Source organism: Dermacentor albipictus, chromosome 6, assembly GCF_038994185.2.
Source record: "Dermacentor albipictus isolate Rhodes 1998 colony chromosome 6, USDA_Dalb.pri_finalv2, whole genome shotgun sequence".
NCBI classification, from domain to species: domain Eukaryota; kingdom Metazoa; phylum Arthropoda; class Arachnida; order Ixodida; family Ixodidae; genus Dermacentor; species Dermacentor albipictus.
This window is the reverse complement of record NC_091826.1, coordinates 116562157-116588604: the sequence shown is the minus strand read 5'-3', so window position 1 is coordinate 116588604 and position 26448 is coordinate 116562157. Positions and strand designations below refer to the sequence as shown.

Sequence of the window (26448 nt, the reverse complement as noted above, 5' to 3'; positions counted from 1 at the left end):
TTGTCGGACATCGCTTATCATCTGGTAATGATGCGTCATGGCTTGGAGCTCGGCCTGAACAGCTTGTGGGTTGTTCAGCCGGATGAATCCTCCGTTCGAGGGCACCAGCGCGACAGGGATGCTGCTTACACCGCTGCGGAAGAAAGATTGCAAAGGCAAATCGTCAGGAGAAAGGGAGGCTGACCAAGGGCTGGGCCCTTGCCCAGGAGAGTTTTTAGACATCAGAGCTGATGCAATCACGAATTAAGTCTTACAAAAATTAGATAAGTGAGATAACTAGGTCTAATCCACCCAAAACTCCGCCAAACCACCAAACAAGATCCAGCTTGGGCACACCGGGCCGGAGAACCGAACGAGTCCACGGGGCTTGTCACAGGGCGAGGCAGCAGACCGAACAGCAGACCGAGGCAGCAGTTTCATAGGCAGCAGCAGCGGCATAAACTCCATAAATAAACTCCATAAACTCCATAAACTCCATAAACTCCATAAATTCCAGGCCACGTCAGCTTTCCTCCCCTTCCTTCTTTTCTTCTTTCTGTTTCCTCCTCCGGATGGGACAAGTATCGAAAATATGCCCAACAAGTGTGACCGATGGTTAGAAGTTAAAGGTGTTCAGACCGAAAGCGCGTCGGCAACCATTGTTATTTTAGGTTTCTCTGGACACAATTTTCGGATGGTCACGATATTTGCCAGGAATCCAGCATAAAATATAGGAGCATAATTTTACCGCTTGGTGCTGTATGCTTTGTCTTCTTCTACTTAAGCTCGTGACAGTAGGAATCGCGCCTGAGGATACCACCATGCCGCATCATGAGCAAGGACGGTTGTACCGTTTTCGCGACCACGCCGTCGCCGGCGTCAACTGGCGACCGACACGGTTCGTCGGCGAGGTGCCAAATTCACGTGTATGCGGCCTCTGCCGCATGATCCCGAAACGGATGCTGCTGTTGCCATGCGGACACGGTCTGTGCCACTCTTGCCATGCCGCCATTTCTCAAGCTGTTCATCCACGGTGTCCATTAGATCAAGAGCCATTCAAGCAAGTAGAATGCCATAGTATCGACTTTGCAGCCAGGAATAGGAGCTTGAAGGTGAGTAGAAAAAATAAAGCGAAATTCTGCCGTTCTATTTTTGAGAGGAGGCTTGGAAGGAGGAGATTTATGCATTAGCATTAGTTGCGCTACTGCATATCTCCATGCCTAACAATAAGAGTGGCCGTTTTACTGTTGCAGAACTGTAATCTACTAATTCACTTTGACTAAATGTTCCTTTTATTGCGGTGTATAGCAATAATATGGACATTCCCGGTGTGCCTGCGCCATCGGCGTCACCGTGGCCGTGAGGTTCCGCGCGCCGTATGCTGTATACGTGAGTGAAAGCTTGCGAGGGTGAGTCGGCCATCGTGGCTCAATCTCGCGCACGAAAACGAGGAAAGCGGGGGAAAACTTCGCCGTGTTCCGTCACAACGAATGTTCCGGGTGGAAGGTAGGGAGGGATGGGGTTGCGTCTATTCTGGGAGGCCCGGGTGGGCGCGCGCGCCAGCGCAGGCCACGGCATATTGAAAGCCATTTGCGAGCGAGCAGACTAGGCCCGTGCGCTGTGCTCTTGCGGCTTAGTTCCCGTAGATGCGAGACGTAGCACGAAGGTCAATTAGCTCGCTCCTGCTGCCGCGCTTCCTCACTCCAGCGCTTTGACAGCGAGTTCCCGCGGTCATCGAGTGAAATGTGTTCATGTCTGCTTGTGCGAGTGGGACACCATGCTTGTTTGTTTACTTAGTGCGCCTACGCTTGGAGGTTTACAAGGCCTATAAAGCTATCTTTACTTCTTATGGTTGCCCGCTAATTCACTATCGCAATCGATTCTTCGCCTATCGGATGAAACTGCGACTTCGTGTCTAGCAAGACTAACACACTAGAACAACACAAAGTCATGGTGCGCTCAAGTGAAATATTGTGTTGGAACTCAATATTTATTAATTTCTTAGTGTCAAAGATCGAGAGAAAGAAATACAAAAAAACCACAATACTTTGAAATGTGCCATGTCACGCTCACGATTTGGCATTCTGGTTTCGAGAGAAAATTCGAACAGAAATTGGCCAATTTAAATTAATGATATATAATCACTTTGTCTTCAAACATTATTCTTCTTTGTCTTGAACTTTGCAGTGAAACATCAGAAACCAAGTTGGGTACATCAAAAAGATGCATTCATTACTTGTTTTTTGTAAGCAATAGCGTTGCTCCGGACATTATATTTTCTCCAAATCCTTAGTTTAAGACATTATTCCTCAACCGCTACTGCTCTCATTGTTTCCTCCAACCAATTGCCCTACAACAACTGTATTGGCCTGCATTGGGTGAGCTAATGTTTTTGAGGATCAAGCTAGGATGTAAAAGCTTAGTCACTAAGGTATCCTTACGTGATTTGAATGCGAACGCATAACGACTTATCTAACTTAATCACCAACAAAACCTTCTTAAGTACAACCTGTTTGCGTATCGTTCTTTGCTTTCATTTATCTGCGTTCATTTCTCGGCGTTCATTCATAAACCATTCAGACCTTTTCATCATCTCATTCGGAACCCATCGCCGGCACCATCTAGAATTCATCGCCAAGTCGCTACGAGTACATATTGTGATTGCTTCATTATACCACCGTGGCACACACGTATCCCACTGATGTAAACATAACTAGGTAATTAGCCTTGACCACAATTCAAGTTTGATGCCTTTTTAGTGTTTAGACAGCCACAAATATTGCTGCATGATTTCGAGTATATTGACGTGCTTGTAGAATTTCGCGTATACATTGGTTCACGCCTGCGAAGATTTAAAGATACCTTCTAAGTCTGAGAAAAAGTGATAGAGCGCGCCTTTAGTAGAAACCTCTCTGCCAAAAAGCTGCATTGTTTTTTTTTTGTTATTTAGGTGTACTGCTGGAACGAAGAGCACGGCTGCGAGCACATGGGCACCTTGGACCGCATGCTGGAGCACTACGAGAAGGAATGCACGTTTCACACCATGGAGTGTTTGCGTTGCGGCGAGGAAGTCCAGCACAGGGACCTGCCAACCCACTACGCGGCCGGATGCACTGCCCGTGCTTCTTCCGCGATCAGAGCATGCCGGTGCTCTGAACCCGCAGCAATGGCCTTAGCAGACGACATTGCTGCTCTACAAGACCTGAATGAGGCCTTGGGACGTCTCAGCGACCAGCTGCTGCCAGTGATGCAGAGTCAGTTGAACGAGCTGGCAGTAGAAGTGGGAAACCAGGAAGCCCGGCTTGCTGTGATCACTCGCAAGCTCGTAGCATGCGAGCAGAATTTAAAGGGCGAGATTGCTGCAATCGCCGCCAAGATTTCATCGACCAGGTCACATCAACTGACATCTCAGCAAAATCCGGCGGAGGAAGCCAGGACGTCGTCGCCGCGGTCCTTGCGCTCGGGAGTGGCGATGGCACTTGGGAAGTTGCAATACTTCGCTAAAGTGTTAATCGTATCATTCATCATCACCAAAGCCATAACCTTGGTAATTTATACGCACGAATAGAAATCTTTATTGAAACTCAGCTCACCGCTTCGAAATACTGCTAGTTCCGAGCCCATGTTCTGGAACACTCGCAGCAAATTTCTCCGCAGCCTGAATCCTGCCGTAGAGCATCCGGGAGTTGACATTCGGCATTTAAGCATTGCGCTGTCAACGACACACGCCCGGACTAGAGCAATTGGGATATTTTATGTTCTGACTCTGGAAACTCTACCGAAATCATTCACTGACAGAGGGGGAGGAGAAAATTTGTTCAGATTACGGCGTTGCACGCGAGTGACACGTACTTTTCGTTTGCCGTCTGGATTAACTACTATAATAGTGATCTTGCTGTGCAGATCTAGTTTTATGGGATGCGGGTGCACTCTAGGCGTTTGCCGCCTATTTGGAGGGTGGATGCGTGGGATACAGTACGAAAAAAAGTTGATTTGTTCACTTCTTTCGCAAGCTTCGTAACTGCAAGTACGATGAAGACTCACTGGTGCACTTTCGCGTCGCATTCAGTACGGAATTGTGTTCACTGGAACATGATGGTTTCCTCCTACACTGATAGATCGGATTCGCGATCTATCTCGACTATCAAGAAATGAACGGCGGTGTGAGAGCTGCAGCTAATCCTCGTCAACACAATGTGCATTGCACTTCCTAATGTTCCTTGCCATTTCCCCTATGTGTGACATAAACTTAATGAAAGTATTTTTTTTTGCTAAATAAAATTAGCGCTGCTAACTTTCTTCTTTGTAATCTTCTATGCTTCGTAATTGTCAGCCTATGGTTTTAAGACGTTTACTGGCTGGTCAGTCTGTTGCTTATTTGTCGTGCCCTAGAGTCTGTGTTCCTTATCATATTGTGCTCCTTTTGTGCTCCTCCGGCGGTTTTTGACCTTATGTTGTCGGCCTGGATTCTTTTCTCTCTATTAATGTCGTGCGCCTGCTAAAGCTATTGATTTCAAGGCGACATTCATGGGTGACAGCCCATTGTGTGGCCTTCAAAGTGTGAGTTCGGAGTATTCAGGCCTTCGCTGATGACGTTACAGCCAGTTTTCAGCAAACTTCTGTACTCCGCCATCGATCGACGATGTATTCAAAGCTCTAATAGCACTCAGAATCGCGCCGTGTCTACAGCTCGATTTGTCACATAATTGCCGTTGTGGGTGATAACGTCTTTAAGTCGAAATGCGTTTTATTGCGATAGGCAATCGCAAGGACTCACCAGGCGCATATCTGCCCTCATCAGCGCCGTCGGCGTCGGCGCCGCCGTGGGGTTCCGTATAACGTCCAAGGGCGATAATATGGTCGCCACGCACCGTATGCTTTATGTGCGAGACTATCGCGGCTTCATCTCGCGACCGCAAAGGAGGAAAACTGGAAAAAGCGCGCTTTCTTCCGTCACTCGAGACTCCTGGACAGAGGGAGGAAGGGGGGCGCGTTTTACGCCGGGTGGCCCAAACAGCAGCGCCCGCCCGCCCGCCCGCCCAGGCTATTGTATCTTGAAAACCATCTGCGACGGGGACAAAGTCCGCCGCGCGCTGTTTTCGCGGCTTAGTTCGCGTTGACGCGAGACGCAGCATGAAAGTCAATTCGCTCGCTGCTACCGCTGCCACGCTTCTTTGCTCAACCGCTTTGACAGCGAATTTCCGCGCTCATCGAGTGAGGTGAGTTGATGTTTGCTAGCACGAGCGACACCGTGCTTGTTACTTTAGTTATAATGCCTAAGTTTTCAAGTTTATACGGCCGATAAACCTACTATCCTTGCTTCGCACAGCTGTCGACTAGTTTGTCAGGGCAATCGGTGCTTCACCTTTCGGACGAAACTGCGACTTTGTGTCCAGTTGGGATGCTGCTAGGACCAGAAAAGATCTGATGATCATGGCGAACCTGCGTCCGAACATCAGACCGAGCGATCTTCTTACTTCTACCATTCTGCTGGTACGTCTGCCTGAGGTCCCGAGAAGACCTGAAAAAGACTGTCTATATTGACACGTGTACTTATCTTTATCGGGCGACCATGTTTCGCCGCTTAACAACTGTAATCGCAGAGCGAGGGACGCGCCTGCATGTATCCGACGTTTCTGGAAAGTTATCGACGCTTCTATCCGCGTGTCTGTTGTCGCCGAACCTTGTGTTATCAGATTTCATCGCGTGACACGAATGGTGTAGAACTCTGTGGAAGACACGCGGGTCCCATCAGTTAATCTGGAACATTCGACGACCGATCTATAAAAGCCGACGCGCTTGACCCGCTGATCAGTTTTTCGACGATCGCCGAGCGTGTTCGCCGCTATCGTTGTGCTATAAGTGTAGCCTGTTTTGTGGGCACAGGTTCGCCCAATAAAGGTTATATTTGTCGTTCACAGTATTGCTACTGTGTTATTCAACGTCACCACCACGTGACAATATCTACAGGAAGGCAGGTTGTCCCTGAAGACAAACGTATATGAGTTTTTTTCAGCCTGGTTGCAAGTGTGATAAACCGATAAGCATGCTCACCCAGGTGTTTTGACCGTCACTGCTTGGTAAGACACTTGAACTTGGTGCTTCTCGTGGCTTTCATGCGTAAACTTGCGGTGCCCTAATTTATTTTACCGCTCTCAGTTATTGCAGTTATCTCTTGCCGCAATGACTACACAAGCACGTTTGTTTGATTTTTGAAAGCCTTGGTAGGCAAATCAGTGCAGCAAAGCCAATTCCGGAAGTTTGCCCTAACTGTAGTTTGGCTATTAGGCGGAATATATAAGGCATAAGAATTATTCACTAATGCATTCTTGCTTATGCAGTGCGCAGAAAGGAACGTAGATGGGCATTTGAGCTTTATTCCACTGTTTGAATGATGACTTTTATTTCGATGCCGGCCGAACGGTCGACCTGCCTCTCTTCAGACGAAAGGACGCCCTTTTTCGTATGTCGGGCTACGGGGTAATTAAGCACAATCTGAAGGCAGCAGCAGCCACATCAGAAATGTTTTCAGAATGCCTCGGTGAGCTTCAAGTATAGATGTACAGTATGTGTGTCTATGGGTGCCCTTGTGTGCACTCGTGCGTATTTAAAGACATTTAAAAAATGCCAACGCCGAGAGTTGGCCACTTACAATTGGTTGCCGTGTTAGGTGAGCGGTGTTGCTTTCTTCAAAACACTTGCAGTTACGCATGTAGCGAGGAGCAGACACGAAAACTTGCCAAAGTTTTCATCTTTCGCGCCGGAAGGGTAGAATTTTGAAAGAATCCTTCGCAGAAGCATCTCACTCTGGCAACTGACGGCTGAAAGACAGCGAAACTGAGTAACTGAGTTATCTCACCCTTCCGAATTGCTGTTGCACTGTTTACTGGCTCGCAGCTTAGCTCGCCGTTTCGTCAATGGTATGCACAATAGCACAAGCACCAGCCCCATGCTCACAACTGATCTGGTAACATTTGCCTTATACGTGTCTGCGTTTTGTGCTTGAAATACGTTTGCAGGGCAGTAATGTGGTGAATAATTCTCTTTGGTCATGGTGCCAATACTCTGTGAGTTCGCGCACGTTAGTTCAATGCTTAGTGTTTATAGTATACCATATATTTGAGAGAAAAAATGAAGCTAATTGAAAATATGGAATATTTTTACATTGCACTAGTGAGGAAACTTCAGTGAATATACTGATGTTTTATCACCAGAAGTATTGTAAGGTTGATGGATAGCGTTGTATTATGAATTTATATGTGTGTGAGTATGTTGGAAAAATTATTCAGTTTGTCTTGCGACATAATAAAGATTTTGACCTTTTAAAAGAAAAAAAATGTTTCATTTCAATTACACGGCGGCTACAGATTAAATATAATTCAGCAAGCATAAATGCAGAAGCTGCTTATGAAGGAATCAAATATTACTTCATGTAAGTATTGGGAATCTACATCGTGAGGGCTTTCACACTATCGGGCAGAGTACTAGCACTCTGTTCTCAAGGAATGTAATCTCTACTAGGAGGAGTACAAACACTCGGATTGAGCGAGTAGCAATACAAGGTTAGAGGAGTAGAAGCACTCAGTCTAGAGCAGCAAGAACACTGTCTTGGGGGAATGTTATTACTTTTCTGGGGAGGGAGTATTAGCACTCTGCGGAAAAGTACTAGCACTGGATTTCGGTGGAGCCCTAAAATTATGTCGGGGGATTTATTCTTTCTCTAGAGGGGTCGATCTATTTTGGAAAACGGAGTTCAATATGGGACAACAGATACTCCCTCAAAGAAAGTTCCCGGAATTACTTGTTCTTAGAGTGTACTTAATACCACAAGCTGTACTTAGAGATAGCGCTCACGCTGTCTGCGTTGCTACATCGTACACGCAGTTTACGTCTCCGCAGCTGTACAAATACTTAGCCGACCTCCAACATGAAGCCGTTATAGCGCGATGAGTGAAACAACCATTACGAACTACGAGCTAAATGATACACGCGTTCAAATTGCCATCTAATAATTAGATATTTTCTATGTACCTTTTAGGTTACAACCATTGATAATTAGGTTGATCTGCAAAAAATTTTTTCACCTCGCGGTCATTGATGAATGCAACTTATAACAGCGTTCTTTCATTTCGCTCCCCTCGAGATGCGGACCCTGCCACAGAGATGGAATGCGTGACTTCTAGATTAGCAGCGTAACGTCTAAACTACTAAGCTACAAGGGTGGGTCACTCTACAATACCCAACGCAGTGATTGTAAGTATACAATATACATAAGCCAAAGAACAGCAAAGAAAGAACATGTTACAGAGGTACAGAGTCACAATATAAAATTGTCGAAATACCGTCGCGGCGCTGGCACAAGCCAGTTCAGTAGCAGCAAGTAGCGTGATGAGAACCGGCTCTTATAGAGGAAAGAAGTACTCTCAAGTTCCGTCGCCTATAGGTGGTGCACAAGGTGACTCAATATGGCGCCCGCCGAGAGTGTATGAAAACCTGAACACATGTGCATCCTTCACGTCGGCTCATATTTGGCTTAGTGCTTCAAGATTACTCTGCCTTTTCACAATCGCTGTCGCTAATTGAGATCACGCGTAACATAGCCGGCTCAGAAACGCGCATGCGGTGCCTCATTAAATGGGGGGAAAATCATTAACGCCTAGCGCATTATTAGCTGATGCGTGATGGACTACAGCGTATCGTCTGCCGCTGTGCAAAGGCTTTGCCTGCATACGTCGCATGACTGGCAGAAACCACATGGAATGGAACTTATTTATGTCCGGGAAAATTCTTTCGAAGTACTTTAGCTTGTCCTTTTTTTCTTCGTCCTAATCACGACTGCCCGAAAAGCATGCCTTTCACACTGTGCTATTTCGCGATAAAGAGCAAGTTTGCTTTACTGGGTTGTTCTCGAACTCCTTTCACGCATTGATTTGTTACGAGCAGATATTTATATTCGATAAATAAAGCAAGGATATCAGTAAAGTTATCACAATTGTGATGTTTCGCAAAGCATTTTTTTGGTTGTCAATGCAGGTGTAGAGAAAGCCACGCAAGCCGGCACTTCTACTTTTCGCTGGTGCTGTTATCTTTCGAGTGACGAGGAGTCACGACACAAGCTTCTTGCATTCACGTCGCGAATTCTGCGCCTGTGTTTTATATTCTACCAGTCTTGCTTTCATCGCCACTGCAGCTGCAATGCTTGGTCGCGCATTAACGCACGGGGTGGAGTCCAGAATGTAAACGCATTCGATTCTGGGGGGACGACACAACGGCGACCACAGCGTGTGCTGCTGCTGCCCGCTGGTGAAATGCGCTCACACGCGTACTACGCCCGCCCACGTAGATCTACTGCAGCATTCCTCTAGAGCTGCGACAAAGAGCTAAAAGCATGTGATGTATCCTAAGTGCTCGTGTGTTCTCGTTGCACTGGCCACGAGTACGCAGCTCGAGCATGGCCGCGCAGCGGAGATCTGGGGGCAACGAGAACGAAAACATGCTCGAAAACAAACGAAAACACTCCGGCAAGCACGCACTACGAGTTGACGAAGGCGGAACCTGATCAAACAGTTCCGATGCTGGCCTATGTATACTGCATGTACTCGGCATGCGCAACAGCGTTTTTGCAAGCCGTCATTTGGGCGAGTTGCTATTGCACTCTAAATTTGGTACGCTGCAACACGGAAAGGAAGAAAGAAGGCGAGCCGGCCAAAAGAAACAACAGTGCTGATTTTTCTTTTTTTTAGCGCCCTGTTCTTTCTTTTGCCCGGCTAGGCTTGTTACTTCCTTTCCATGTTGCGCTGTACCAGCTTTAGCTTATCAGCTCAAGACGCCGTCTGTTTGCAATGCCCACATCTGCATAGTTGTGGAGGAAGCTAAAAGCGTAGGCAGACGACGCAGACGACAACGGACCTGAGGTGTGCGCTGTACGATCGACGACAACCATGGCTGAATAGAGGCGCTCAACCGCGCATGCGCCACAACCGGGCCATGTAAAGAGAGCCTCTGAGATTGTGACGGCGCGGATGCTATCCCGGGCGCCGTGGGTCCTTTTCGTTTACGCAAGTCGAAGCCGCAAGAGGGCAAAATGGCGTTGGCAGAAAGGCAGGGCGCATTTGTTGCACAAATCCCACTGAATAGCTTTCCAGTTGTAGCCAACGATCTGCGCAGCGCTCGCGGTGCCACTTACTCGTTCGTCGCTGCTGCAGCGCCGCTATCTTGCGTACAACGCTATCGACGTGTGTAACGCTGCCTTTATGTGGACGCCCTAGCTGTGGTCGAATAAGTGGGCTTCGCTACTGATAGCTTTTGGACGGTAAGTCGACGCTGCTTCTGCCCAATCTAGGCTTTCGTTTGCTGCGTTTTACTGCGTTAGTAGTGACAGCCATGTGTTATTGTGCCTCTTTATGCCAGGTACAAGTGCCGTTTAGTTCACATAGGCCTTAAGATTTATAGGGAAAAAACCGTAATTGCAGACAGCATATATCCTGCGGTCATGGGGGATGACTGAATTACTGTCTTCGATATGACACTGCTTCATTTTTTGAGCGCTCTCGCACGTAATATTTTTTTGTTTCTCGCACCCGCCGTGGTTGCTCAGTGGCTATGGTGTTAGGCTGCTGAGCACGAGGTCGCGTGATCAAATCCCGGCCACGGCAGCCGCATTTCGATGGAGGCGGAATGCGAAAATACCCGTGTACTTAGATTTAGGTGTGCCTCATTAGGCGTGCCTCATAATCAGAAAGTGGTTTTGGCACGTAAAGCCCCATAATTATTATTATTTTGTTCCTCGCAGTTCAACCTTTGTTGATGGTTAGACTCGTGACCTTTTGTAGAGCGTTCGCGATAAGAACACTGGTGCGGAAAAAATAAGGGCCCTGTGCTTTCCTTTCCTGGTTACTGCACTATGCCGTTATTATAGTAAACCGTTACTCTAGCCGGATATTTAGCTCGGCTGTCTCTCTACGGCGGGTTAGTTTCGTACGTCCACGACTAATTCGTTTTGTTGGCGTACTTTCTTGTTAAAATGCATACCACGATGTCTTGACGCAAAGTTACACATTCGTAAACTATGTGCTTTTCTTGTTGTAGACAAATTTTAAGCATTTTTTTAAAGTTTCACCCTCGAAATAAACAATTCGCGTCTGGCAGTCGCTATAATTGATTTTTGTCTCACAAATTCAAAATAAATAAGTTGTAATTGGTTCAGGGGTGACTTCATTAAAGCGTTTGTGTGTTTTAAATTTATTTAAATATGCGAGAATCAAATTCCGGGACAACCGAATACGCGACAGCCGAATTCGACATCTACGGCGATGTACCGTTCGGATTTTTCTGCAGCATGAGATTGTATTCGTGGAAAAGGCTTATATTGCAGCAAGAACGCACGCGCACGCACACGCACACACACACACACACATACACACACACACACGCGCACGCACACACACACGCACGCACACGCACACACACACGCACGCACACGCACACACACACGCACGCACACGCACACACACACGCACGCACGCACGCACAGAAACACACACACACACACGCACGCACAGAAACACACACACACACACACACACACACACACACGCACGCACGCACGCACGCACGCACGCACGCACGCACGCACGCACGCACACACACACACACACACACACACACACACACACACACACACACACACTCCTGTTTAAGAAGCCAACAAATGATAACACCAGGCACAAATAAATGGCTAATTGCAAGTACTTCTTTATTTAATTACACAAATGATAAATTAATGGAAATGAAAATGGATGAAACGTCTGGCAGTAGGCCGGATGCGAACCCACGCTTTTGTATTACACGTGCAATTCCCCTGTCAAATGAGCTACGGTGGTGCCGCAGGGCTTGATTTATCCGCCCTTGTTGCTACATTAGCCAAAGTGTGCCGGACCAATCAGTAGCGATAAGCTCGGTAAAAAAAAAACCGCTGTCCTCTGCTGCGAACGTAGGAATTGTGCCTGAGGATACCGCCATGCCGGATCACGGACAAGGACGGGTGCATCGTTTTCGAGACCATGTCGTCGCTGGCGTCAACTGGCGACCAACGCGGTTCGTCGACGAGGTTCCCAGTTCACGTGTATGCGGCCTCTGCCGCACGATCCCAAAACGGATGGTGCTGTTGCCATGCTCACACGCCCTGTGCCAATCTTGCCACGCAGCCAGTCTCGCAGGGGGCGTTGGCCAGTGTCCATTGGATCAAGTGCAATGCGACGAAGCGGAGTGTTTCACGTATGAATTCCCTACAAGGATCGCGAATACCTTGAAGGTGAGCAGGAAGATAGCAATTTCTGTTCTTCTTTCCTTGTTGGGGGGGGGGGACGAAGGGGAACTAGGGGAATTATGCATTAGAATTTGTTGCGCTGCTTCTTACCTACATGCCTAACGATAAGAGTGTGCGATTTACTATTGTCGAACGGTAATTTTATATCTATCAAAACTAACACGCTAGAAGAACACTAGCTCAATGTAGCTTCATGTGAGATACTTTGTTCGACCTCAATATTCCTTCATTTCTTTAGTGTAGTAGATTAAGAAGGGGAAATGCACGAAAAAATGCAGTAAATTGAAACATCCAAACTCGCACTGATGTTTCGGTATTGTCGTTTGGACGCGACGTTTGAAGCGAGTTTGACAAATCGGTCCATTTCATCTAATGATCAATGACCACTTTCTCTTCAAGCATTACACTTCATTCTCTTGAACTTCGCACTAAATCATCAGAATTGCAAGTTGGATACATGGTAAATAATAATTCACGAGGGATTCTTCCAAGCAATAGTGTTGGTCCCGACATTACTTTTGCTTCAAATTCCCACTTAAAGACATTATTCCTGAATAGCTGCCGCCCACCGTGTTTCCCCCTACAAACCACCCTATAAAAGCTATCTGGCGTGTACTGGGTGAGCGCATTTACTTTAGGAGCAAACTAGCAAGCGAGAAGCAGGAGGTGGTCTTCACCGCACAACTATGCTGCTCTCGCCGTAGAAGAGTTAGAAGCTTGAAGAACAGTTGAAGTATGGCATATTTTTTCTCGATTCTGGCTACGAAACTTGCTTCAAGTGTTAGACTATCTGTATTTCTATTTAGGATGAAAATTAAGTGATTCACCGTTAGCTGCTGTTCATGTTCGCTGCCTCTTAATGTTTGGAGAGAGACAGATACTGCTTGGGTCACCTAGAGCATTGCTTCCCTATAGAATGTCGCGTATACGTTGGTTCGCACCGGACTTCACGTAAAGGTACGTTTTGAATGGTAGGGAGCGCGAAGCAACGGGCCTTATGTAAAAATACTTTGTCGTCCAAAAATTGTGATTTGTGTTATTTATACACTTTATTATCCATTAAGGTGTACTGCTGGAACGAAGAGCACGGCTGCGGGTACACGGGCACCATGGACCATGTGCTGAAACACTACGAGAAGGAATGCACATTTCACACCGTGGAATGTTTGCGATGCGGCGAGGGAGTCCAGCACAGAGACCTGCCAACGCACTACGCGTCCGGATGCACTGCCCGTGTTTCTGCCGCGGTCACAGAGTGCCCGTCCTCGGAACCTACATCACTGACCCTTGAAGACGTGAACGCTGACATGAAAAACCTGAAAGCGATGCTGGGCGATCTCATCCATGACCAGCTGCTGCCAGTGATGCAGAGTCAGTTGAATGAGCTTACAGAACAAGTCAGAAAGCAGGAAACCGGATTCGCTGAAATCACTCGGGAGGTCAGAGCGTCCGAGCGCAATTTAAAGGGTGACATGGCTCAAATAGCAGCCACGATCTCATCTACTGTGTCGCACGAGCTGACCTCTCTGGAAAATCCGGAGGAGGAAGCCGGCACCTCATCGTCACTGACTTGGAGTCTCGAAAAGGCGATGATGTTTCGAAATTCGGAACACTTAGCCGCCCGGTCAGTCAGTGCTCTGGGGCACTTGCGGCAGACTTCCGCACCACCTCATTCTAGCGGTGTCATTGCTCATTGTGAGCCTCTGTACTCTAGCATTAGGCATTTAAGCAGTGTGCTGTCAGCGAGAGACAGACGGATTAGTTTGACGTATATCCTGACCCTGGAAAACTGTAATGAAATGATTTGCTGGCAGGGATCGAGGAGAAAGTTTGCTGAGATTATGGTGTGGCATATGAGAGACACGTACTTTACGGTTGCCGCCTTCAAGTGCTTGGATAGCGCGGCACCGGTTCTCATTGTGGAGATCGAGTTTAACGGGATGCTGGCGGACTCTAGGTGTTCGCCGCCTTTTTGGCACATGGAAGTGTGCGATTATGTAACGCCCAAGTGTCACTCACTTACTTCCCGTGCCCTGCCTTGTCTCTGCAACCGGCGTCCTGACTCGTTGCTACACTTTCACCTCGAATTCCATGTACGTATTGCCTCGCTGATAGATGACGGTTTCCTCCAAGACGGAAAGCTAAAATTTGAAATCGCGCTCACCAACAGCGAGGTAGACGGTGGCGTCAAAGGAACACCCTAACGTTCGGCCTTCCAGAATGTGTGATGCACTGCTGGATCGCGTTTGCCACTTCCCATGTTTGTGGCATGAGCTTAGGGAACTTTTTATGGCAGGAAACTTTTGATGGCCTTTCTCCTAAATGAAATTGGCACTGCGAAATGTCTTTTTGAAAATGTAATTTCCTTTGTAACTGCCAACGTAATCTTTTATTACATTACTGTCTGCACATTTGGTTGTTTGTTTATTCTGCTAATACAGTTGGTGTTCCTTAGTATTGTGCGCCTCGAGTGGTTTCTAACATTATGGCGTCCACCTGGATAATCTCTCGAATATTGCCGGCGGCTGCTAATGCGAATAAATGGAAGGCGACGTTCGTGGTGAATACTAAACTGTAGTACTGCGCGTTGCCCTATATCTGATATGTTCGGACAAAGTGAACGTTCGCATTGCTCAAGCTTTCGCTTATGGCTTTAAACCGTATTTTCGGCATACACGTTATGCTCCTCCGTCAATGACCGGTGTATTCGAAACTCTATTACCACACATAATCAGATGACGTACTGCTACAGCAGCTCGAATAGCTGTACTGCTCAGATAATTGGTGTTGGAGATGAGATCTTGAACTAGAAAGCTCCTGTTTCGATGCTTCTCAGCTGGGATGCGGCTTACGCCAGAATAGAGTTGATAGTGATATCGAAAGTGCGTCCTGACATCAGAGCGAGCGATCCGCGTATTTCTACTGGCACGTCTGCCGCAAGACCTGAGGATACCTTTAAAGCTGCTGATCTTTGCGAGAGAACCAGCGGCGACTGAAGAACACGTCTATTTTTTCCACATTGCTTGACACTGTGATGATCCGATAAACACCCTCACATCGTCGCTGCTTTCAAACGCCTATAATTGAACTTGGCGCTCTTCTCGCATGTCCTGCGTTAAATTCCGATGTGCTATAATTTTTTGCTGTTTTCAGTTTTTGCAGTGATCTATTGACCTCCCGACTACAGAAGCTCATTTGTTTAATTATTGAAAGCATTAGTTGGCGAATCGGTGCAGTAACGCCAGTTTTTAGAGCTTTGTCTTAAAAGTAGTTCGGCTATGCGGCAGAAAATATGAAGCATGCGGAATAATACTTGAATCTTGCTTGATTCTGCCATCCACAGAAACGAACCTGCACGGGCATTTAAGCGTTTCAGCACTGTTAGAATGATAGCATGAATTTTTATAATCAAACTCTCAGCCTGCATCTCATCACACGAAGGGCCGCCCTAGTGCCTCTGGGTACACAGGAGAGAAACGCTATGCAAAGGCAGCAGCAGCAACATCTTAAAGTCGTAAGAATGCTTTAGCTAATTTCAATCATAAGCATCTGTGTGTATTTAAATACTTTAAAACAACGCCAAAGGCATCAGTTTGCGACTTTCAAGGGGTTGCTTAGGTAGATGAGTGGTGTCACTTTGTTCAAAACACTTTTCCTATTACACGTGTAGCGGTGAGCAGACACAAAATCATGCTACAGATTTCCTCTTTTGCTCCATACGGGTAAAGCTCTAGAACAAACCTTCACATGAGCATTTAAACCTGGCAACTGATACATCAAAGCAGTGTGACTGAGTTTCGCCACGCATCGAAAGCACTAGGACACTGTTTGCTGGCTCGCAGCTTGGTCACAGCCAGAACGCAGCAGCCGTTAAACTGGACATGCGCCCAATGACAGAAAACACCGTCCCTGGGAAACTGGCCTACACGAACATCAGCGCCATCCATTATGATGGCGCTGCTGCGGTACTTAAGATACACGGGACTTGCTGACGAATTGTGACTGCGCACTGTGTGACGTAGGATTCGACGGTGACACTGCGTAACACAAGGAACGCCTTCTGAGACTGCATGACAGTTACTACAAAAAGAAACAATTCGTGTGTATCGTGAGCGTATGTTGCTGGGATGTTCTTTTTTGTGTGTTCTCTTTCACCTATCGCATCCCTTTGCCGCTCCCGACTACAAGGTAACCACCCGAAGATAACCTCTGGCTAACCTCCCTGTATTTCCTTTGCCTTTCTCTCTCTCTCTCTCTCTCTTGTTAGAACTGAATTTGCAAGCAGCATTCTGGCGGCTGTTTCAAGGGGGATGCGTATTATATCGGTTATGCTTACAACCTGCATTCTTTCCGATGTTTCATCGCTCTTGTGCAAATAGAAGCTGTGCTTAAATATAACATCCCCACAGCTTGCGCCACCGTAGCTGTGCAAAGGCTCAGCTGACATCCAAAATGCTCCACCTTGGATGTCAGAGAATGTCAAGAATGGCGAGAATGTCAGAATGCCTTGAATGGCGAGAATGTCAAGAGACTAACAAAAATTATGAATCGCAGCTTAAAAGGAACATGCATGTAAGCCATGGTCAATTCGAGTGACACAGACGCAAGGTGGCCTTTATTTTACTATATTTGGTCGTTATGTTTTCATGTAAATCGAGGGTCCAACACACTCTCCATTTGATTTACAATTGATGATGGACGACGACGGTGCATTTCACCACCACAAGCAAACCGATGCACAACTAATCTGAACCGCCTCGTCGAAAAAGAAATGGCAGCGACTTAATATCCTAACGTAATTATGATTGTCAAAGCATTATGACTTCTTTAATTAGGTCGTGATACCTGACATTACACACAGTCGCGTGTACTTCACATCTCTACCTTAGTAACCTCTAGTCGACCTTGCTCCAATTTGTGCCAGCCTTAATCCACCTTGTATTTTAATGCACTTTAAACCACCGTAATCTGCTTGAATGGACCTTAATCCAGTTTATTTCATCTTCATTCATTTTACTTCAGCCTGATTCACTTCACTCCCTCGTAAGTCGCCTTTTTCTTGTTCTAATTTCAAATCTGTATTTCTACTGACGTCATACAAGACGCTGATGATGTTGCTGATGCTGATGTCTTTTGGTACCACTTATTGCCTAGAATGCCGACTTTTCTGCCTCGCGGGACATATAATGCTTTCAGATTATTAATTATGCAAGTCATCGCGAACTGAAAACAAGTATAGGACACTTCCGTATGCAGTGGTAACTTTTCCACTGGAAGTGCTGCTTTTATTTCCCCGTTTGTATATAATAGATGAAAATCGTGTTCATATTGCTTTCCCACTGAGGCAGTTTAATGACGCCGCTATCACGTGCGCACAAGTGCATGGTCACGCAGCATCTTTCACATTAGGCAGGCTTTCTCGCCTTTCAGCAAATGTCATCATAGTCATCATCATGCTATCTTATGTCTCGTGCAGGACGAAGGCCTGTCCCTGCGATCTCCAATTACTCCTGCTTAGTTTGAAGCCCTTGAAGCCCTAATAAACGCAGGAAAAGGCGAGTACAGGACACCACTGGCACTGCTTTCGTTTCGTACGATTCTACTGACATGTTCACAATAAGAGCAAGCCATAGATATTTGCTAAATTCATTAGTCCAATTGGGTGTCAGAAAATAAAGGGTTGTTTTTGGTTTCTCATGAAGACTCTGAAAAGCATGCATGCACTTTTTCTTACTTGCGCAATAATACATATTTCTGTAAAATTTGATGGTCTCTCTCTAGAAGAGATATTCCACATCCGCCGCCAAGGTTTCTTGAATGGTGGCACTGGCTAACACTTTCAGGGTTCTACTAGGAAAGATATATATATCCGACAACATGGAATGTGAAACAGCGCAGCTGCAGCTGAATTGGTAGCGCAGCCCACGCGTAATTCGAAGACGTGGGATCATTCCCCACCTGCGGCGTTATGTTTTTTATCAACTTTCATTTCCATTAATTTATAATTTTCTTTATTGTATTCATTGGGTACAACTAGTTTACACTATTTTGTTGTTCATGTCGATGTTTGTTGGCTTCCTCTGATAGGATCAATAAAGGTCTAGCCCCCCGGTTAACTCCTTTTATTTTGGCTCATTACATAACGAGGGTCTCGAATCCGGCAATATTGACGCCTTCAGGCAGCATGTGTGGCTTTATTGACGGGTTGCCTTCAACCAAAATTGATCACGTACTTATGACGCCGGCGCCAGAAAGGATCTTCCACATCCGCTGTCAACGTTCGTGAGCGGTGGCACTGGCTAACACACCCAGGGTTCTAGAATGAAACATAAATACCCAAAGAAGTCGGCGGGGAAACGGCGCCGCGGTAGCTAAGTTTGCAGACTCTGAGTCCATATCCGCGCAAGCTGAATGCGCAGGTTCTTTTTTAAATTATATATTGCTTGTTCGGCAAAAGGTAAATTCCTTGTACCCTACTAAATCCCTCCGAAAATTCGCTGCAGAGGCGGAAGTTTCCATTTGTCAATAATTGAGCGCTCAAGCATATAATTAGAACGCTTAGAGCGCTCAAGCATATGCTCTAAGTTATTTTTTTAAGACACCGTGCTTTATTACCTAAGCCTTTACGAAAACTATATTTTGCATTGAAGTTTTTATTGTGTGTAGCATAAGCAATGCTTGTGTTGACAGAAAAATGAATGAATGAATGAATGAATGAATGAATGAACAAACGCCCATACATTTTTATTTCTTGAAAACGGAAACGGGGGCCTTAGGAATTGAGCGTTTCTCGTCATCTCCGGCACCCATGTAGACTTGTGGGGTGATTGCTTTTGTCTGGTATTAAGGGGTACTGCTGGAACAAAGAGCACGGCTGCGAGTACACCGGTACCATGGACCGCGTGCTGGAACACAACGAAAACGAATGCACATTTCACACCGTGGAATGTTTGCGATGCGGCGAGAGTCCAGCACAGAGACCTGCCAACGCACTACGCTGCCAGTTGCACTGCCCGTGTTTCTTCTGCGATTACAGAGTGCCAGTCCTCAGAACATACAGCACTGACCCATGAAGACGATCTCTGCCCTTCAAGACATGAAGGCGATGTTGGGATGTCTAAACCACGAATAGCTGCTGGCAGTGATCCAGAGTCAGTTGAGTGAGCTTACAGAACAAGTCAGAAGCCAGGAAACCAGATTCGCTGGGATCACTCTCGAGATCGGAGCATGCGAGCACAATTTGAAGGGCGAGATGACTCAAATGGCCGCCATGATTTCCCGGAGAGTCTCGCACCAGTTAACTTCTCTGCAAAATCCGGCGGAGGAAGCCATCACGTCGTAGGGGCTGTCGTGGCGTTCGGAAGAGGCACTGATACTCCGAAAGTTGGAACAATGCACCAACCGGTCACTCAATGCTCTGGAATCTCTCCAGCCGTGTTATTGCCTATTGCACGCCTTTACGATTTAGCATGCGGAATTTATTTAGTGCGCTGGCAACGACACCCGCCTCGGTAACACAAATCGGGAGTGTGGTTTTTGTTCTGACCCAGGAAAACTGCGACGAAGTTATTTAATGGCAGGGAGAACGAAAGAAGTTTGCTCAGATTTCGGTGTTGCACATGAGGGACACGTACTTTACGCTTGCAGTCTGGAAGCACTGCAATGCCTTTAATTCTTATCTCGATATTGATATCGTGTTTTACGGGGTGCTGGAGGACTCTAGGTATTTTCCGCCTATTTGGTACGTGACGGTGTGTGGTCGTATCGGAGAGAAAGATCATTCGTAGATTTCCTGTCTGATGCCTTGTTACTGCAAGCACGACGAAGACGTATCGGTACATTTTCACCTCGCATTCAGTCGAGACATTTATTCCCTGAAAATTGGTGAATGCTTACGAGACGGAAAGATGAAGTTCTGCATCTATGTCGACGTTCAAGAAATGAATGTTGGAATCACAGGAGCACCTAACGTTCGTGGTCAATGATTGCGTGTTACCCTGCTCAATCATCCTTCTCACTTCCTATGCGCGCGACATGAGCATAGTGAACTATTGATGTCCTTTCATTCAAATAAAATTAGCGATGCGAAACTTGTTCTTCGAAATTGGCAACGGTTAGTAAATGTCGACCTATTTATTTAAGACTTTTATGTCTGTTTGTTTTGTTTTCATTTATTGTGCTCCTGCAGTTTGCGATCCTAATTATTGTGCTCCTTTTGTGCTATTTCTGAAGTTTCCAACCTTAATGCGCCCATCTGGATACTTTTCTCTCTATTATTGCTGTGCGTCTGCTGAAGCGATTAATTTCAAGGCGGCGTTCGTGTTGATGCTACGCTGTAGTACTGCGCGTTGCCCTTTATCTGAAATATCCGGACAAAGTTAACGTTCGGAGGGAACAGGCCTTCGGTTATGACTTAAAACCATATTTGCGACAATATCTTTGTATTGCGCTGTCGATGAAAGTCGTATTTAAAGCTCCAATATCAGACGCAGTAGCACCTTGCACTGTCACAGCAGCTAGATCTGTCGATAATTGGAGTTGGGGGAGGTAACGTCTTGAACACCAAATCTATTGCTTCGATACTTCTGGATTGTTATTCTTCTGAGACCAGAAGAGTTGCTGATGACGAACCTGTGTCAGACATCAGAGCGTCTGATCTTCATAATTCTGCTGGCACGTCTGCCAGACGGTCCCTACAAACCTAAATAACTGCATATATTTACTATAAAGAAGGTCGCCGCTGAAAACACAGACGTGTGAGTTTTCTTTTTGTCAGCCTGATTGCGAGTGCGATGAACCGATGAACATGCCCGCACGGGTGTTTTGACCACATCAGCTTGGTAAACCTTAATATGTGCTATTCACGATTGGCCTGGGTTAAAGTTGCGGTGTCCTACTTTACTTTACTTCTTGGATAATCCTTTATATCTCACCGTAACGACTACACACTAAACATTTTAACACCCTTAAGGGTGTAAATCAGTTTGTCGCCAGACGAACACCCTAAGGGTGCTGTTGTCTACACCCTACAGTTGGGGTGCCACTATAGCACCCTAAAGGAAGGGTGTCCAGTAAAATAAATTTAGGGTGTAAGGGTGCTTGTCCAAATTAACACCCATCTGTGTGGGTGTTGGAAGGGTGTGCACCCTTTTATTTCTAGCGTGTATGGAAGGCAGATTCGGCAGTACACGCCTTCAATTACTACTATGTACAGCGATCCACGCGCAACTATTGCGTGTGCCAGAAGGTTCAAGTTCGGCTACCAAACGCACTGTCGAAAAGCCGGCCTTGAAGCTTCGATGGGCATACACAACACCTATACGTGTGGATCACATTACATATTAGTAATTCATGGTGTATATTGGAAAACCTGTCTTCGCTGCACAAATACAACCTAGCAAACTTGACACTTTCGAGCATGTATATCAACACCAAGGTTATCACGATTTCCATATCCAAATAACATGCAACACAGACTGGTAAGATATATGCTGCATTTTCAAGAAAACGCAAATATATTTATTGCATGCTGCAATACAGAGTACAACATATACATAAATCACATGAAATATAAACATGCACAATCACCAAACACATCGGTAAGTACAAGAACATGTATATTCCCCACAAAGGTAGCTAAAATATATGTATTGATCAAATCTGTTATTAGAGAAGAAACTATGTATAGCGGCACTGAAAGAGCCTGGGTTGATTCGCAGTGTTTTGGGCCACATAAAGGAATAAATTTTTAGTATTAGGCTCCAGTGAACGAAAATTCAAGTTTTGATGCCTTAAAAAAAGGCATATTGCAAAGGTGAATTAGGGAAGCAATTGAAATGCAGAGCAAACGCACAAGAAAGACACCTGTTATTTTGTACACTAATATAATTGCAAAGCATTATGAAAAGTTTGGAAAGTCGATGTAAAGCATAACTGGCCAACATTTTTCAGACTGAAACAATACTTTCCAAGCATAGACATGCTTTAGGTGAGGTTTATGCCAGGAGCCTTATTGCTAATTTTCTATTTCCAACAAGATTACTTGAGCACAAAAAATACGTAGAATTTCATAGTGCCTACATAGTTTGTCCTCTTTTGTGAAACGAGAATTCTCTGGGCTAAAGGTGCTGTGTAGCGGTTTTTCTAACTACAATACCAGTTTCTATAAATTTTTGTTTTGTAACTCTAAGGCATTGGTACATATACAATATGTAGTTTGAAAATAGGTTCTTTTCTTACTATAAATCAAAAGAGTGCATATTCCACATCTACTAGTGCCTGGGTGCAAAGTGCAGTAGGAGGCCTGATAAAAACAAACCACTGTTGATTAAACGATTTTGCTGAGCCCAAAATGTGGACAGTGTGTTAAAATACATAGTAAATTTCTAAATTATTTGCACTTAGATGCAGTAATTCAAGATTAAGGCATGCTATAGCATGTGAGCATGCAAATTAGCAAATATGGTTTAATAAATTAGCCATACTCTGGTTACTAAAAGAACACAGGCATAGGCAGTCATGCAAAAGTTCAAGTTAAATATCACACTGCTAACATTTGCCAGCAAATGGTCGTATCAAACATCATAATTATACTGAACAAGGGTAGTTTCTTGGGATAGTTTGCAATTAATGAGATAAAATTATGTACAGCTTGAATGACAAGAACTGCGAGAGATGACAGACTGCGCTGACTTCCAACAATATTTGATTACGTTGCCACATCATGTGTATTTGTACAAAAGCGGGCATGCGCAGAATATGAGTCACAAGGGGTGTCTAACAGCAAGTGACTGTACTAAGAACATCGTCCTTTGAAAAAAATAAACATTAGAATTTCTATCTGTTGAGATACAAGACTTCACTAGGGGTCAGCACGATAGAGGGGTCACTAACGCACACACTAACCAGTTTTCTAGTGAAATCTGCTTCTATAGTTTCCCGGATGACCTGTGTCTCGCTAAAGCTTCCGTACCTTCAAAGAGGGGCACGCAGCCGCAGTCCCAGCAATGGATGCCGAAGTGGCCTTGAACAGTGTTATGGACGTTGTTATCGTGCTATCCTAAATGATTGTTTAGGCGCCTGCCTTTTTGTCCAACAAAGTCAAATGAGATACTGTAAAGCTTTGCCTCCTTAACAGCCTCAATAAATCTTGCTCACACGAGATGCAACATAGCATTGCTGCACAGGCTGATTACCTTTCTTGGGTTGGCTACCCTTTGGCCTTAATTTCAGCCATAGCGGAACAGCTTCTGAAGTGCACAAAACATTATGAGCGCACTCGGTCAAGGAACCAGCCGGTTGAAAGACACAGGTTTGCAGTGCTGCCGTATGTTCATGATGTCTCCCATAGGCTAAAAAAGATTAGGGAACCTGCAGAAATCACAGTCCTTTTCTCAGCCCCGGAAAAGCTGGCAAGGCTCTGTAAGTGTGTAAACGCGCCTAAATCACGTCAGAGTTTCTCTGCCGGGCACAGAAAACGTTTTGCGATGTGTGCCACGAATGTGGTTTCCCAAATTCCCTTTTTGAGGCAGTAAATATATTGGACAGATAGGCAGGCGCCTAAATGATCGTTTAAGAGAGCACTATAACAACGTCAATAACACTGTTCAAGGCCACTTGGGCATTCATTGCCGGGACTGCGGCTGCATGCCCCTCTTTGGGATACGGAATTTTAGCGAGACACAGCTCACCCGGTAAATTATTGAAGCTGATTTCACCAGAAAACTGGGTAGTGTGTGCGTTAGTGCCCCCTCTATCACGCTGACCCCTAGTGAAATTTTGTATCTAAACAGATAGAAATTGTGATGTTTCTTTTTCATGTGACCATGTTCTTTTCACAATGACTTGCTGTTAGAACACCCCTTGTGACTGGCTTTCATTTTCTGCGCATGACCCCTCTGTGTATACACACACGATGTGGCAACGCAATAAAATATTGTTGAAAGTCAGTGGAGTGTGTCTCTCCCAGTCCTTGTCCTTCACGCTGTACGTCATTTTTTATACTGAACAGCCAATATTGATTCAAAATTAGAAAAATATAGTACACATCTGAGCTGCAAAAATGCAAGTGATGCAGCAAATGGCCTTTAGCTTTCCAAAAGAAAAAGAAATGTTCACGGTTAACCACGAGGTGCAGGGACTCCATTCTCTGAGCATCTTGACCAATAAATGCAGCGCATGGCATTGCTGGAATCTTGCATCCTGCATTAGCAAAATAAGAAGAGAATCATGAGAATTCAGTCCGTGCAATTACACATGTACTTTGAGGAAAATTTTATAAAGCAACAAGCTCCTCAAAGTAACAAAATTAATGTGACTGGGCAGAATGCACCGCTCAGGCAACTGGGCAAGACAAGTGAAAGGTAGAAGTTTCTATTTTGCAAATTAAGGAATTGCATGTTACTGTGAATGCTAAACCACTATATCATTGTGAACACACGGCACATACAGCAGCAAAAACATAAATTTACAGTAGCCTTTTCACCATAGAAAATAAGAGTGAATAAAGTTTAAAGACTACCAATGACATCTCTCAACAACAGACATTTGTCCAAGAGTGTGTATGTGACCTTAATACAAAATTGACATTAAGAAATCTGCAATATATCTGCATTACACTTTATAAGTACTGCAGGTGAGAAGCTTACGGGATATGGCACATTAAGAGTGAAATGCACAAGGCATTAAAAAATGACTGTTTTTACACGACATTATTACACTAGGAGACAAAGAGAACTGTTTTACAGAGTGCACACAAAATGAAAATGAGGGAATCCCCACTGGTATTCTCATTTGCCCTGCAATACATGCATCCAGCCCAACAATATCCAACTCTCCAATGCAGTTTATTAGACACTTTCTGCATCCTAAAATTTATCGTGTATTTCTTATTTACTAATTTAGTAAGAATGGGCATTTTGGCATACTTTCCTCGAAAATTTAGCATGTGTTGTCAACTATTTTTGTTAGAGCACGCCCCCTTCTTTCAATGGGTTAGCTTGGCGATGCACTGACAAGTGGTATTCCCTTATTTAAACTTGTGATCCTTCCTCATGCTCCCACTTCATGTTCTAAACTGTGATGCCACTCCGATGCAGTTTATGTTAATCTGTGACTATTTACATAGTCCTTCGTTCTGTAGCCTCTCAACTAGAGCCTGAAATTTCTTGTCTCCTAGAACAATCGTCTTTCTTGCCCAAAACATATTGCCCGGTTACCCCTCATAGGGGGGGGGGGGGTACTGCATATGAGTTTTCACATATTCAATGAACCTCAGAGACACAACCATTTCTCATCCTGTGTTGCTACTACCCGCATGAGTCACAATGGTTGTAAATTGGCTACCTGCCCTCTCTCGCTTAAAAGTACATTTTGCATGTGGAAAATAACCACAAGCATCACATTTCATTGAATGAGTGCTCCAGTGCATGTTTTTTTTTCGTCCTGTAATGGCTAAGTTCAACATGATCAAGTTGTTTGAAAACTGTCTAGCCTCAACCAATACTTTGTGTAGTTTCAAAATTATGATACATTAATTTTCAAAACTTGTCCCAAATTAGGCATGAGACATTTTCATGATGCAAATGAGGTAAGGTTGTGCTCAGAGACTATGATAGGCCTGCTATATCCTGCAAAACTATGTGAAATGAAATATGCTTGCAATTTTCGTGAGCAGCTAGCTCAGTACAATTAGGCACATTACCTGCGGAAACGTTTTTTTAACGCTCCCGAGAGGTCCTGGTTTCTTGTAATTTCTTCAAATCCCTTGCAGTCTAGATTGCAATCCGGTGCATTTTGATTTTGATATTGTATTCAAAATAAAAACAGCTGAAATTTTAAGGTTTTGATAATTATATGGGAATAAATTAAAGGTAGAAGAGTGTAATGCAATGAGCAAATAACAGGCTCATTGCAGAGAGTAAACAAATATTCCTTTCCTGCAAATAAATTGGTAGCAGGAAGGCCAGACGAAATTAGCAGTGAATGCACAATAAAGAATATGATGCTACAATGCCCCGGTATTCTGTAAATATTCTTGCCCAAAGAAAATCCTCATTATGAAAGACCATCAAGAAAATGCAAATGTATACTTTGGATCAGCAGTCATACCTGCAGTATGCATTGTACCATCGGCAATATTT

General features: G+C 45.1%; 2 protein-coding genes across 4 annotated transcripts in view; both read left to right on the top strand.

Annotated features, from left to right (window-relative positions):
• Positions 1-781: 781 nt before the first annotated feature.
• Positions 782-4288, top strand: LOC135908320 (E3 ubiquitin-protein ligase PDZRN3-B-like). The gene is made up of 2 exons (XM_065440076.1): positions 782-1091; positions 2930-4288. The coding sequence occupies exons 1-2, from the start codon at positions 801-803 to the stop codon at positions 3545-3547; spliced, it is 909 nt and encodes a 302-aa protein (XP_065296148.1). The 5' UTR covers positions 782-800; the 3' UTR covers positions 3548-4288.
• Positions 4289-9167: 4879 nt separating this feature from the next.
• LOC135908294 (uncharacterized) overlaps positions 9168-26448 on the top strand; it is a 53255-nt gene continuing 35974 nt past the window's right edge. Inside the window, exons 1-3 of one of the 3 annotated variants that reach the window (XM_065440048.2) lie at positions 9168-10291; positions 11976-12292; positions 13372-14947. In XM_065440048.2, the coding sequence (XP_065296120.1) occupies positions 11999-12292; positions 13372-14511 (1434 nt within the window). In that variant the 5' untranslated portion in view covers positions 9168-10291; positions 11976-11998 and the 3' untranslated portion in view covers positions 14512-14947. Of the gene's footprint in view, positions 10292-11975; positions 12293-13371; positions 14948-17783; positions 18009-26448 lie in introns of those variants that run through there. The other 2 variants (XR_011515377.1, XR_011515378.1) reach the window with 2 other exon arrangements.